The 15,501-nt window shown below is 38.8% G+C and overlaps 1 protein-coding gene across 1 annotated transcript in view; it reads right to left on the bottom strand.

The window, feature by feature from the left end:
• The window catches only part of LOC145764515 (disks large homolog 4-like), a 102,366-nt gene that overhangs the window by 46,904 nt on the left and 39,961 nt on the right, over positions 1–15,501 (bottom strand). Inside the window, exons 4-9 of the mRNA XM_082576133.1 lie at positions 9,543–9,656; positions 8,071–8,121; positions 6,349–6,473; positions 5,786–5,884; positions 5,091–5,242; positions 4,061–4,197 (exon numbers count right to left, since the gene is read on the bottom strand). Of these exons, the coding sequence (XP_082432259.1) occupies positions 4,061–4,197; positions 5,091–5,242; positions 5,786–5,884; positions 6,349–6,473; positions 8,071–8,121; positions 9,543–9,656 (678 nt within the window). The remainder of the gene's footprint in view (positions 1–4,060; positions 4,198–5,090; positions 5,243–5,785; positions 5,885–6,348; positions 6,474–8,070; positions 8,122–9,542; positions 9,657–15,501) is intronic.

Here is a 15,501-nt window from a genome sequence, read left to right as displayed (position 1 = left end):
AGTCCAGAAAAGTTTATTACCACTCTCTGTCCTAGTGAAACTACACAAGTTTCCAGGGAAAGATAAGATTTGCCCTGAGCTTGCACTCCATGCTGGTCCTTGTCCTGGTTACATAGATTCCTTTCTTTCTGCTTGCACCACCTTAAAAATTTGGAGAAAAGCTTCAGTGGTTGCGATCAAAGGATTAAAGAAGCTATCGTCCCATACACCTCCTCTGTGTTTTTTCAAAATTCTTAAAACGGCTGATCCGCGCCCGTGTCAACCCAACCATGGAACCGCTCCTTCCAAAACAGCAAGCTGGGTTTCGGTGCGGAAAATCCACGGTGGATCAAATCACCTTCTTGACAGAAGACATCGAAGATTGCTTTGGGGTAAACGCGAAGGACCTGCAGTCTTCTTAATCTTACAGCTGCATACGACACTGTGTGTGGCACCGAGGCCTCATTCGTAAGCTGCTTCGTCTGCTTCCAGACCAACATTATCGTCCATATGATCACAGAGCTTGTCAGGAACAGAAGTTTCACCTTCACCACTGGCAATTCATGAGACGCCTGAAAAATTGTGTCCACAGGAATCGGTCCTGGGCGCAGTCCCCGTAAAATACACATATGCGGACGACCTGGCAATTCTCCACTGTATAGTGTATATGGTCGTGAGAAAACTTAGGACACGCTCTGAGCCATAACATAAAACCCTATCAGCTTATCTCCAGAAGAGGCGACTGAAACTTAGCGAAACCAAAACTGTAGTAGCGCATTTTCCTATACACATTTGGGAAGCTGATAGTGAGTTAAATGTCAAGAACAATGGAAAGTCTCTATCCTTCTACCCAGAGCCAAAGTACCTCGGGGTGAGATTAGTTCATCCCGGACACCGATACTCGTTCCATCTGCCTGACCCTATCGAAACAAGCGTGGGTGTGCTTCAACCGGTTTCGTACAGACGTCGAAGGGCTTACGACCAGCGAGCTTGACACTGTCGAGCCTGGCCTACGAGCACAATGCGACCACTATTCTCCAGGAAACCCATTACACAAAAGTGGGAAAGCTAGCAATCAACAGCTTTTCACTAATTGGATCTTACTGTCTGCATCACCTCCAAATACCCAAAATTTGGAGACGACCGGACATCATAACCCAAGCCTTAAAGCAGCCGGCGGCCATGGACGCTAAGTAGTGCTTGAATGACCGCCTGTGCTACCTCCTCCGTCGGCCAAGTTTGGCCGCCGGTTTCTTCTAGCCAATTATTTAATTTCGCAATAGAATGATCGTGGATTAAACGTCGAAAATATGTAGTATCAAAGAGTGACGCAGAATTAGGTCAACGCATCATAGTCACCACTGTTGTATTGAATATATCCAGCTGCGATCACCAGCGCTGTAAGTCTTGTTTGCAATTCACGATGTTTATTTTAACGAAGTGTTAATCTGAAGTGCTAATTTACATCGGCTGGCAATATTGTCGTTTTTATATCGATTCAATGTTGTCGGATATTGAATCGTTGTTAAAAAGGAGAATTAGGTTAGTTGACATTCCTGGGTAAAACACGTGTCTTCATAGTTGAGAACGCTGTGGGTTAGTGACTTCACACCCTCAATGGTGACATCATAACGGAATAAATGGTCAGGTTTTATGAAAGGCGGTATGCTGTATGCCAGCGTTTCTTAACCGGGGGTGCTAGCACCCCTTGGGGGTGCTGGAATAGACTATAGGGGGTGCTAAATGCATGCAGTATAATATCAAAAATTGCCATTTTACTTTTCTGCATTTTTTCGTCTTTCTGCCAGTATCAGCACTTGTCTTATCAATGATTGCTGTTTCGAAGTACAGTAGCCTACATGATTTGCTGTTATTGTAGTTATCTCTCAGTCAAGTACGCAAATTGATCCTGAGTAGATTGTGCAAACTTACCTGGTGGGTGCTTTGTTGTAATATTGTTGCTCACCTCTCGCTTCTAGAAACCACCATGGCAAAATACGTTCCCACAAATTACTCATATCCAGAGTGGATACAGCAGCCTTTCTTGGCAGACATGAGTGATGGTAATAGACTAAAGGAGGAGCTGATTGACATGCAGGTGAATCAGAGTTGTCGGACAAAATTTCGTCCTTCTGCTTGCTGATTTCTGGTGTGATCAGTTGACAGCATATCCTGTATTGGCACGAGCAGCATTGGAATTGATCGTTCCATTTTCGATTACCTACTTGTGTGAACAGGCGTTCTCCACCATGCTCCAAATCAAAACAATTGGCCAGAACCACCTTCAACATGGGTGGCTCCACGATATGAGAGTGGCTTTGACCAACACGAAGCCTCAAATTGAGAAATTGGTCTCACATAAGCAACAACAGAAATCACATTGATACATGTGTAACTATAGTTACCCAGCTGGGTAACTTAAGTATGCTTAAGTTTGTCCATGTTCTTTCACTATTCTCGTGTTTTCCTATTTTTTTATCGTCAATGACGACATTAGTTTTGAAGAATAAATAAAATGATCAATTTGTAGGCTACATCGCTTTCCTTTCAATAGTGCCGGCCAAAGTTTAATGGCGGCTCCGAAATTTTGACATGCTTTTTGATCGCTGGCGGTATATTTTGTATTTTTTGTCGCCTAACAAACTGTGCTGTTGTTTTAAGAGAGTTGATTCACTTACACATTGTTATAATTGAATTTCTGTTGGTGAATGAAAGTCAAATACCAAATCCTGAATCAACTTCGTTAAAACAACTGCATAGTTTGTTAAACAACAAGAGACTTCATTTCAAAATTTATATATCGCCAGCAATCTGAAAGGCATGTCAAAATGCGGTCTTTACTAAACTTTTGATCGGCACTGTATAGTAGTCGTATGTTAGGGGGTGCTAGACTGTTCAGACCTGTTTACAGGGGTGCTAGAGTCAGAAAAGGTTAAGAAACGCTGCTGTATGCAGTTGAAACAATTTACTGAGCGGCGAGCAGTTAAAACAATTTAGGGTCGTTAGATGGTCCCGCAATACCAGATTACAATCCCGATAAAGCATTTAATGCGTGGTACAACGATTCTATTGCAGGACGTCGCCCAGACTTCAACAACGCTAAGTGATCATTTTAACATTGTTGCAAGTTTAATGCTATTTACTTGTGCTATCGTTATTGTATTTTGGCCTCCAAGCACGCAGATTTGGCCGCCGAGAAGGAGCTCTCGGTAGGCCACGATGGCTGCCGAAAAAAAACACGAGTTTTAAGGTCTGATAACCAGACCAAATACAATAAGCCCTGGATGATGCCAGAAGTTATCGTTCTATCTCACTCCCATGCACCAACTTATAAAATATTCGAACGGCTCATCTACAGTACAGTCTACAGCACACCCGTGTCGATCCAATCATCGACCCACTCTTACCACCACAACAAACAAGTTTTCGCCGTGGCCGATCAACTGCAGTCAATAATGAACGACACTACCATAAAATGGATGATGGAGGAATGCTCTGACATCTGACCCCGATGAAAAATAGTCAAAATTACACATAAAACTTTTCATACTAAAAAAGAAATTTAGTCTGGCCTAATCTCACGTGAAAAAGGTTAGACCTTCACCACCAACAACTCAAACAAAAATGGTTTTTCATATTTCAAACATATCTAATTTGGGTCTGCTACTATTCGGTGAGTCCGATTCGGTGAGTCCGATTCGGTGAGTTCCTAACCTCTAACCCTAAAACGGCAATGATAATTAGGCTACGGTACCCAATAATTCAAAAAAAAAATTAAAAAATCCCCCTTTAAGGGATCGGACTCACCGAAACGGGCCATTCCGATCTAATTTAGCACTTTCTCGCTTTTTCTGAATGTCTACTTGTTCTCCATTATTACATCACACATATTGTTTCTAATTAAGTTATTAAATCGCAAATGTTGACAGGTATTCGAGATAAGTCAATGCAATAAATATACAAACATAATTTGTACATGTTGTTGCATTTTGAAAAATAAGAGGCAGTGGTGCGATTTTTACTTTCGGCAAAAATTTAAGTGAGAAATAAAATAAAAACAAAACAGAATTAATATTCAAACCATTAAAATCTTATCCCCGACTTGCAGAGTGCCATCCGCCTGTGCACCTCCTCCTTCAATGATCTTGGTGATGAATATGCCGTTGTCTCCAGGGATGTGCTGATTACCGACTCCTCCTGCGATGCTGAAGCCCAAACCTGGAACATAATAAGTTGGTGAATGGAAAATGAAAGAGAAGTAGAATATCGGCTGCGTGGCCGACTAACGTCTTTACCGACGTTAAAAAAGGACGTGGGTTCGACACCGCTCCAGAGCGGTGTCTCGGCAAAGACACTTCATGGCATGCCAAAATAAGAAGAGTAGCTGACTCGAATACTAATGTGTCCCTTCGCTGCTGCTTCCAGTTGTCTGTAGTATCGCATCTGTGATCGCAGCGTGCGGCATGTTGTTGCAATGGGTGCAAAATAAAAGATGATCTATTTGAATAAGGACCCTTTTATGGTGAAACAGGCTGTAGTGTAGAGGTTTTAGAAAGTAGCAATTATATTAGATGTAAATACACTTTATACATGCTTTATACTTTATGCTTTATACATTTCATTTTAATTAGATTCTGATTCTTTCACGTTTAGCATGCACAACGCACAGTGCAAAGTAAAGACACAAGATATTTTCCATAAAGAAATGTGTGACAAAACAAAAAAATTCAAACGGAGGATTGTAATCGGAGGAAAAACAGCCAACTTTTGATCTAGCACGAAAAACTAATACGAAACGAAAAGCTAAGAATTAAAACTTCGTCGAGCTACTCAAACGTTTTTGCATAAAAACTCAGTTGACACAATGTCATTGAACAGATGGTGTATAATTGCGCAAAACTACAAAAAATATTAAAATAGCTAAAACTGAATGTATGAGAAAGACAAGTTTGTTGTTTTTAAGCAACGCAGTTGAAGGACAGTTTTTGTTCGATGTGTCAGGAAAGTCGGCTAATAACAATGGGGGCTAATAACAATCACATATCGTGTCTGTTTACAAGCACCGCTTTTGCGCTAAAACTTTACGTTGCAATTAACTATTTCGTAGACACCTTTTGTTCCTTTCACAAGCCTGACGTCGATTATCTCCTCCAACGCGGGAGCATCGTCTGTAGTGGTGTGCTCCCTGTAGATGAGATCCGGTCTCACAGGAGGAGGCCGATCAACGAAAGGCCGGTGGTCCACTTTTCTTCTTATCTGAAGCCTAAAATTTAAGGAATAACATAAACTTCTTCTTCGTGTGCCATGCCTGTTCCAGGCCAAACCGTTCATGTGCAGTTCTTTCCATTTATCCCAATATTTGACTGTCTTAAAAATTGTTCTGGTTGTAACATGAAGGTGACCCTTGAGGTTATTGAGAAAAGTGAGACCCTGTTTTCCACGTGCTCGTTTTTCTTTGATCTATTCTATGATATTGGTTGGTCTATACTTATAGGAATGATATGCGTTGCATTCTGCATAAATCTTTGCTGCCAATTGTGAAGAAAAACATGAACAAGCACAAGTGTCGGATGCTTGTGCCTTAGTGACTTTAATTCGCAAAAAATAACATGCAGATCATCCACAAGACATTGTCAGGGAATCCCATGTTTGTAATTGCTAGTTACTTTCGTAATACGTCACTACTAGGGGTATTCTAATCCCTTGCAGAAGATTAAAAAACTTTTATTCAGTAAACACCAGTATTTATTGCAACAAAATTAAACCAAAAACAAATATTTTTGAAAATTTTACAGGTTGTACTTACACAACCGTCGGTCCGCTTTTCTTGAGGAGATCCACAGCTTCCGCATGGTACACGTTAGTTGTGTCGATGCCATTCACTGATACGATAGAATCGTTTGGCCTGCGACAAACACACGATAGTGTCAGCTTTGGATCGAACAAGAGTGTTGGTCTATTGACTGGTAGATAAGACTGTTCAGCATTTGATTTTTCATGTGAAAAACATGCTCCTAGGCAGTGAATTACTGATTTTTTTATATTGAATAGATATATTGAACTATTTGGCAGACTGCTCTTTTGGACGCAAACTAATGCAAATAAAAAAATTTACCTTTTTTAAATGGTAAGATTTGCTTAGAATTGTCGTTAAAAGATGATGTAATAAGATGTTTGAATAAACATTCATCTACAATCTACATCATAAAAACATTGATCAAACAGCAGCTGAACCACAAACCTTTCCAAAATATTTCGCGAGGTGGTGCTAAAATGTTTAGATATTGGTGTTAAATATTAAGCAAGTAGTGAAAGGATAATGGAATGAGTGCTCATCATCAAAACGAAGGAAAATCTGCATCCAGACACCTGAGTCGTCCATCAGCCGCTGCCCCTCCTCCAGGTATAATCTTGGTGATGTAGATAAGAAAGTTATCTCCTTCGATAGGATTGTCCCTTCCTCCAGCAATAGAAAAGCCCAATCCGGGTGGACCCTAAAATTTCCATGAAAAATAGTATAAAATTTAATCGTGGCAATTTAAACAAATTTAATATAACAGCAATGAAGTTCATCTTCGAACTGCAAAAGCATCTTTTCAATCTTAATCCTCGCAAAGTTTCATGGAGACTTACATCACTGATCAATCTCGGCTTCCAGGTTAGCTTTCCACTTTTACGGAGAGTTGTTGCCTTAACTACAAGACAAGATAGCAGGGCTGTGGTGGGTAGCTGCCAGGGTAGCGAAATTTCTTTCCCACAAACTTTCTGCCTCATTTGCATACTTCGGTAAGTCTAGTCATTATTGGTTACCGCGTGCGGTAAATGTTTCTGTCGAGTACTGCGCATAGAGTTTGTATTAATACCGTGTGAATGCAAACATTTTTTCGTTGGCTTATTTAGTTCAGTGGTTTCACCTTGTGCCTAATGTTCGTGAGAACAACGGTTCGATGCCCATCGAAGTCGATTTTTTTCTTTAAATTAATTTTTGCGGTGCACAAGAGCTTTTCAAAAAAATAGGCCCTTCTAAGCTTATTTTTTATTACGATTGCAAAATCAAACAACGCACAATAGGTCTTTGAATTAGGGCAGCATGGTTAGATTGCCTGCACAACCTAAGCTCATTAAAAGTAAGGGGGGGGGGGGGTAGACCAAACGTTTCGGTCTAACCCCCTCAAAATATGGAGACACGTGTATAAACGCCAAAAATCTTACTCAAAAAACGTTTACCCCTTCTTGAAAATGAAGGTTGAAAATTTTGGACATTTTAAAAAATGAATCGGTAAAAACAGTTACCGCGCGCAGTAACCAGTAATGGCTACACTTACAGAAATATGCAAATGACACAGAAAGTTCGTGGGAAAAAAGTTCTTACGCCGGTACCTGCGTGGACTGGGCTTTTCATACAAAAAAAAACGAGTTTTTAAAAAGGACATGGCTAGATCTACAAAATTAGTGTTGCCTGATTAGGAATTTATCTCCAATTTGAGAAAACTTCAAAGTTGTTCAAGAAAAAAACTTGTAGCAACACCTGTGTCCAAACAAAGCTTTTTCCCAAAAGTTTTATTTCCAACAACTAATCAAATAAGTGTTGCAAAGTTTGGGTGTTCATCGGGACTGCTATCTTTTCTAGCATTAGTTTTGTTGTAACTATTGCCAGAAAAAAAAACAAAGAAAAAACTAATGTATATGTTTGAATTAAATTCTTGTTATATTTAGCAGGCTTAGCAACCAGCAACACACTGCCTAGGAGCATCATCTTTCATACGAATGCAAATTGCACAAATAAAAATTAAACAAATTCCGCAAAAAAATGTTTTGGTTTCTTTTACGTGATAAACCCATTTTTGCCCATAAAACCATTTTTTTACCAAAAATCCCGTTTTTGTCCATAAAAACCCAGGCGCGCTAGGTTTTATTAAAAAAGCTCAGATTTTTTACAACCCTGTAAGGTAGGGACAAAAAGTTTATAAAAACTGGCAAACCAGCAAACAGCACTAAATAATAAATATCGGCGTTTTAATACTCTTTTAGTGAGTTAGTTACATCCCCTGCCCTGCTTTGTTGGCCAAAGGATAGTGACACCTGGCTTACCTTTTCCAAAGTAATCTCTTCATCTTCGTACATAGGTGCGACAGGGGAGGACTGCAAATAATTCAACATATATTTTCATTACTGAACTTACATAACCTCATCATCATTACGGCATTTTACGTACCGTGGTCATATCAACCAACGCTACGAAAATGAAAAAAATGAGATTAAAGACACATAACGTGAGACTTTCCAGTTGCTACTTGTTACCAATGTATACATTGTATAGGAAATGTGTCTTGATTCTAATAGTTATTAAGTAATAATTTTATTCCGGTGCAGTAGTCCAAAAGTTACTGTAGGCTAGAAATCATATGAACTTCCAAAATAACTTTTCATTAATTTTCCTGCATCAAGGGGTCATACTCATATTGACAATTATGCCAATTTAACAATTATATAATTAGTTAAATGATTTGGCAACCTGAGAACTTCTAGACAGCAGCAATTCCTGCACCGTACAACATTTTTTCCAGGGTTGACAATTCGCAAAGTTCTTATCAAATGGGGAACATGCCGAGGCACATAAAAGCAACTTTGCATTTTTAAATTTGTCAATTTCAACTATGGTTAGAACGTGCTTAAAAAAGACCAATAAGAAGATCAAATTTTGAGCCCAATCCTTCTGTCCTGTAGTATGTACCCAAGTATCCAAGCGTCGAAGTGCACACTGCACATCTCAAAAAGAAAAGCAAGTTCATACAGCACAACCCCAATGCAAGCAGGCACAACAGGCAGACAAGGTCGGTCTGAAAGAGGAAAATGAAATGATTAGAATGAGATGTTAAAAAGGGGTGAAGACAATCGCAGCAAGGAAAAAAATTGGCCACCCCCACTGGTTATGACAAAACAGAATTTCAACGCAACGAGGCTTCAATGCTGAGAGGTTTCACGACAGAACTTAATTCCATCAAAAAGAAATAATAAATTGAAAAGAATTGAACAAATCTCTGTTTGGGCTCATTTTGATAACTGAAATAGTTTCAGTGACCCATGCGTGAATAAGTAGAGTAACTTTCTGTAGAGTAATTCGCTAATTCCACAGCGAACTCGCAGCATCAGGCTAAAACAGGTCGTTAAAATCTACATTGTGAAGTAAACAGCAATCATGCCCCTAAAACCGAAACTCAATCTATTCCGACGTTTCGTCAATCAAACACGATTGACTTCTTCAGGGGCTAAACAATTAACAAAATAGAAGTGTTGGTTCTTGTCAGTTTTGTGAAAGTCCCGTTTCAACTTTGATTACAAATTTAATGAAATTCATTTCTAAAAAAATAGAAATGGACAAAATTTCAAAAAAAACCTGGCAACCTTCTAAAATCTGGTAACACTGAAAGTCGGAGTCGGCCCGTTATAAATCGAGGAGTCGGAGTCGTACATTTTTCATCCGACTCCACAGCCCTGGGCGACTGTCCCACTACTCAACAACTAATTGGACAAGTGTTCTTTAAAACTACGTGTATACTTACTTTGTGAGAGGTTATAGCAAGTGCTTGATCCTGAGCGATATTATGGTTGGAAGTCATCATTCGGCTATTAGCATACGGGGCTTCTATAGGACCTTCACTTTCGTCGCGAAATTTCTGAGTTAAAAACGACAAGTTTGTAAAAGATTCCAGCGCCGATAGATTTACTTCATGTGTAATTGACTGTTTCGTTTACAACTTGAACACGTTGACAAAAATTCAAGTGAACCATTTCGCATTTCTTTTTTTCCGAAATGGTATAAAAGCATTTTGGAAATTTGGACTTGAGGAACCAGCATGATAACGTTCTGGCTTGGCTCAAAACTACACTTTTTAGGCAACAACTTTAGTGACTCTATAAAATCATTTGCTACAAAAACATTAAATTTGCTGATGGGTGGGAAAAAAGCCAGCCTTGCAAATACTTTTGCAAAAATTAGTGCCTTCTAATAAACGTCGCGGCAAATGAAAAATCAATAACACGTTTGGCTTATCCAGTATCGACGTACGTAGATATAATTAGTTATGTTTTCATTGATTCTATGTCGCCATGAAAGTCAACGTTAAAAGATCGGCTTAATCAGGAAAACCCAAAATAATCGATCAGGCGATGAAGCAAGATGATCAGCCACCCTCCCATTATCATGATTGTGAGCTTTATCTTTCAAAAGCGAAGTGTATGTTCGGGTTGAGTTAACTTTAATTTGCATCACAAAGTCATTCATTGTGATCAGTACAATGTCGTCAGACTCGACATGACATAGACTTTTAGACGGTAAATTAAAATGAAATACTTAAATTCGATAAAAATGACATTTATGAGAAATAATTCAATAAACAATTTTCACATTTTTAGACCGTCAAGTTGGATTTAGATAAAAAAAAAAGCCAACACTATTGCTATAAAGACACTTTGTTACCTTTTGGTTCAGAGTATAACACTTATCCAGCACTAAAATTAATCTTAAGGGTCAAACCGATCTTTTCAAAGACTATTTGGTGTAAAAATTAACAAGAAAAAACTTTAACGTTCTGAACTAGAAAAATAAAATTATTTTGAAAAATGTAAGAAAAGTGAAATGAATACATTATTTGATGATTTTACATTTTAAGCAATTTTTTTAAAAGTGCTGCATTTCTTTTCTCTCTGGTGGTCTGATACCACCACTTTTCGACAAAAATTAAAGGAAAAGTTACGCAGTAGCTACAAAAAGTAGTATACAAGTAGGTAAAAGCTGGTAACTATAAAATGTGATTGATAACAAAAATAACAACAAGCAAGCAGCAACAAACAGTTGAAGTCAGCAAAACAAACTTGAAACAAAAGCAACCATGCGTGACAATTCAACTTATTCTTGCTACAAACAACTAAACATACAAATAGGACTATCCCTTTTATGGATAAAAAATGTTGAAAAATCATTAGTCATTCAACAATTAGCCCACTAAAATTATTGTTGGATGCCAGCAAAAATGGAAAATGGGGAGATTGTTCAATGGTGTGGGACGGAATGGCCCGTTTCGGTGAGTCCGATTTGGTGAGTCCGATCCCTTAATGGGGGATTTTTTCAATTTTTTTTTAAATTATCGGATACCATAGCCTAATTATCATTGCCGTTTTAGGGTTAGGGGTTAGAGGTTAGGAACTCACCAAATCGGACTCACCGAATAGTAGCAGACCCGGTGTGGGACGCAGGCATCCGGTGTCTGTGTGCAGGACGCTGTTGATGTTACGGAGCATTACGCACCAAACATATGCGCAGTACTCTGCTGAAGCGTAAACAAGGGCTAAGGCTGCAGAACGCCAACCGTCAGTCTTCGTTTCTCAGCTGGACCCAGACAGACGCTTGAGTTGCGCAGCGCGCGGTGACAGTTTCTTGCGCAGTAGCACCAAGTCCAAGTGATGGTGGTACGTGGCAATTTGTCTAATGCCAACCCGAGGTATTTTGGTTCGGGGCAGAAGGATAGAGATTTTCTATTGTTTTTGAACATTCAGCACACGATTAGCTTCCGGATCATGTAAATGGAAAAGTGATGCCGCAGTTCTTGTTTCACTGAGTTTCAGATAAACCAACAAACATCGGTCCATCGCAACATAAAGCTTAAAGTATGTAATGTCGAAAAAACGCAATCTTCTTCATTATCATCAACCAAATTCGGTTTTGTTCCCGTTTAACGGGGGTGGCCGAATCTTTCCTTGCAGCAATTGTTTACTACTACAACATTCTCTATCTCATTTTGTCCATCGCATCTTCTCTCAGTCCCACTTTATCTGCCTCGTTGTTCATCTGCTCTATCCATGTTCTTTTTGTACATGAAATTATTGAATGTGACAAATTTCCATATAAGCTAAATTTTTTTCCAGGTGAGAGGAAGGACCTGCATCGATTGCGAGCATGGGACGGATTCAAAGTTGGCAGTACAAAGCCTTTCTTTGTGCATGCGTTAACTTATCAAAACAGATTGCGTGAGGAAATGAGAAAGCAGGGATATCTAATGAAGGAGATACGAAGGCTCGCAGCGATTGCCTTAATATTCTCACGACACTAAAAGAGTTAAACATGTTTTTTTTTTAAATTGCAGAAACTTTTGTAGTGCAGCTGGTACAGTCGGCTACAGAAGACAGTTAGCAAATTTTATGTCACAGAGCATATTTAAAGAATATTTGTTTAAAAACACAGTTAAAAGATTACCAGTAAGCTGTTTTTCTTAAAGTCTTTGCAGTAAGCTCGAAGTAAAGCAAGTATACGGATAGATGACATAACATTAACAAGTAACTGTGAGCATGCAGTGAATATTCAGGCCTGATGCAAATAGACCAGTGCAAGTTATCATTTAATCACTATCACTTAAATCACTATCAGTGCCAATTGTCATTTTACGATAAACAGAGATTATTTACGATAAGCAAAAGCCCTTCTGTTGTCAGACGTAATAAAAGCCTTCGTATCCTCTTCTTTAGATATCCTTGTGAGAAAGCACAAACGAAATGCTTGTGATCTACACAACGAAGCAACGCAACACTTTCTAATAAAACCAAATGAAAGCTACTTACTTTGCACTTACAGCCAAATGTATAACAACTTATTGAAGTTCTCCTGCAGTTAAGATTACATGAGCACAGCATTTTCAATAGTAAGAAAGTCAAACGCACCATAACACAGGTAAAACTTAGGTTATGTGGCTATGACCGACTGCCATTCATTTTTAATACAACACTCTCAACCTACAATCCAGCCATCTACACCTGAGTGCCAATGTGCAGCTAAAACAAGTAAATACAATAGATACTGTTCACCATCAACGTAAATACAAGGCCGATGGCCTAGCGCATTCGGCTTCAGCATCTAGTTTTCCTTAGACTTCTTGACACACAATAAGAAGTCACTGACGTCTAGAGTTAGTTGCGTCTTTTGTGATCTGATATCCAACCTTTTCTTTTTTTGCCCAAGTAGCCAGAAAGTGGTGGGTGTTTCTTTGACAAGGTTGGTCTACACTATTTTCAAATTTTCAAATCAAGTCCAGTTTCTTAGCATGTGTCTGCATTATTCTGACGATACCTTTGTCATTTGCAGCTTGCTTTAATGAAAGTTGAGATCTTTTCTGAGCGTGAAATAAACAAGTTACAGTGTCCACTGTCCTTCCACCAAGTAACTTCAAGGAAAAGAGGTTGGAGCTGATCATGTCCCCTTAAAACTGGCACGCCCTTAGCTGGATATGAGTAAATGCTTTTAATCATCACGTACCCCACTACTACAGGCAACTTGGCAGCTGCAAAGGCATGCTCATATGCACCAAGCCTAAACCAGATCGATAAACAAAAGCAAGTAAAAATCGATTTAAGACCAAAGAAAAATTCGACAGCGCTCTGGGGAAAATATTTCACTATGGCATGACTCAACTTTCTCTCGATTTCGCTTTTCATACATCTACATAACGTTAACGCATATTTAGTAAACACAAAAAATTTCAGATGGTACATTCGAGGTTGTAAATATGCCATTCCTCAATTCTTGTCCTCCTTATCAGAAGATAATCAGGGTCAAGTCTGCAGAACGTCGAGAAAATGTTTTTAAAATCTTTGCTTTATGTGCGGAGGCAAAACGCAAAAACTTGACCGATTTGAAAGTCAGCCCAACTTTGTCTCCATTGGGAAGAGACCAAAAACAAGTTGGTACACTTGAACACTTGTAGACTCTTGTAAATTATTCAGAAAACATGTTTGTGTCACTTTGACCATGAAGTGCAAGAAAGTAATCGATAAGTGGAACGCACGGTGATGCGTATGCATGCAAAACAAATGCCACAAGTCTTACTTCAATTAGAAACCGAGTTGTTTTACCTTATTTTCAAAGAATAGGAACATATATCATATCTGCAAATATTAGCGTTTCCAAGTAAAGAGTTTTTAGAAACTCTAAACAAAAGTGGTCACAGTATGCAAAATCATTAGACTGATTGCAAATCGACGGCAACGCAATGCGATTTGTAGCTTTACGAGTTAATAGTTACAAAAGAGTTACGACACCAGGCTGGTAATGAGCTAGAGCTAATTGGACTCCAGGCGCCAACCCTTCTCGTCTAGTATTGGTCACTTGTACTTAGAGTTTAACGAAGTCAGGAAAAACAAAAACCTTAACCGAACTTGTGGATCTCATCTGAATGTACTTGTTGGGATAACTTACTTATTTGGTAGTCAGCGGAAGACTGGTAGCATATTGAGAAAACTTTTCATTAAAAAGATTTAAGGATTAACAAAAATTGACACCAAACATCAATACTACGCAACAAGCGCACATGCCAAGAGTAAACTGTTAAATCTACCTTTACAAACAAGTAAAAAAGACGTTATATTGAGCTGTCTAAAGCATTTAGAAATTGTGCAGACGTGGTATCAACGTAAAAAAGGCTTGTACGTTCATCAGTAATTTAACTGAGGTGAAAAAAGATGTCCAACAGTGAGAAGGAAACACTGTGACTCCTGACGTAAGCGGTTGACATCATTAAAAACAACTGAAGTACCGCCTTGAAAAAAAGATTAAAAATATTGAATTCATACAAAACTAGGTCAGTGAAACGTGCCATGAAGACTCCCCATGACGTTCTTAAAGCAATGATACTCGTCGGATTATGCCAGAATTAAATCGAAATGTGATAAAAGAAATGATGTTTAATGGTCTTGGTCGTAAATAGAAATATTACGGCTTTGACGTTCTCGACATTTGCGTTTTCGATTTTCGACTGTCTAAAAATGGTCATACTCAAGTTACTGTCAAACGATGAAGAGGTAGCCTCTTCTAACAGGTCAATTCCCAGTAAGACCCCCAATGACACCGTCACCCAGTCGTGACCCTTCTAAGTCTAACACTCAGAAGAGTAGATTCTTGCTTTAAACTTTGTTTGATAATTACAGAAAAAGAGTTATGGTAGGGGTGGAAATCGAACCCCCGTCATCAAAATGACTACCAACCTAACGCTAACCCTCTAGTCTAGAGGCCCAGCTTCCGATGGCAAAACCTACACTTTATTAACAGTACTTTCTATCAAAAATGTTTGCCTTTTTTCTTTGTTCTACATGTAACTTCTGATTGGTTCAAACGCTGTTCTCCTGCAACTTTTGATTGGTTCAAAGTCTCGCTGAGCTCTTACAAAAATTGTTATATTAAAGTGGCTACCCGATGAAGATTGAACATTGCCGTTGGTAGTGGGTAGGCTATAGCCTATATCGCTTGCAGGTTTGGGATCGCCTGCAATGATCATGGAATGTTACGCTATGAGAACGATTATATAGAACACAAATAAATTGAAAAATTATGGCTTGGTCTTGAAACAGCTCTATATTTGCTTTCTGTGCAGTGAATATTATTTTCAAACAGATATTTTGTCTCATGAGCTTTGCATATTGTTTAAGAAGAGCATAAAGTTTGGAATTGACAATCATTAAATTTGAAAATGCAGTTTA

The sequence above is a fragment of the Aplidium turbinatum genome, chromosome 2 (genome assembly GCF_918807975.1).
Source record: "Aplidium turbinatum chromosome 2, kaAplTurb1.1, whole genome shotgun sequence".
NCBI classification, from domain to species: Eukaryota; Metazoa; Chordata; class Ascidiacea; order Aplousobranchia; family Polyclinidae; genus Aplidium; species Aplidium turbinatum.
The sequence above is the reverse complement of the archived record's forward strand: the minus strand, read 5'-3'. Positions and strand labels throughout refer to the sequence as shown.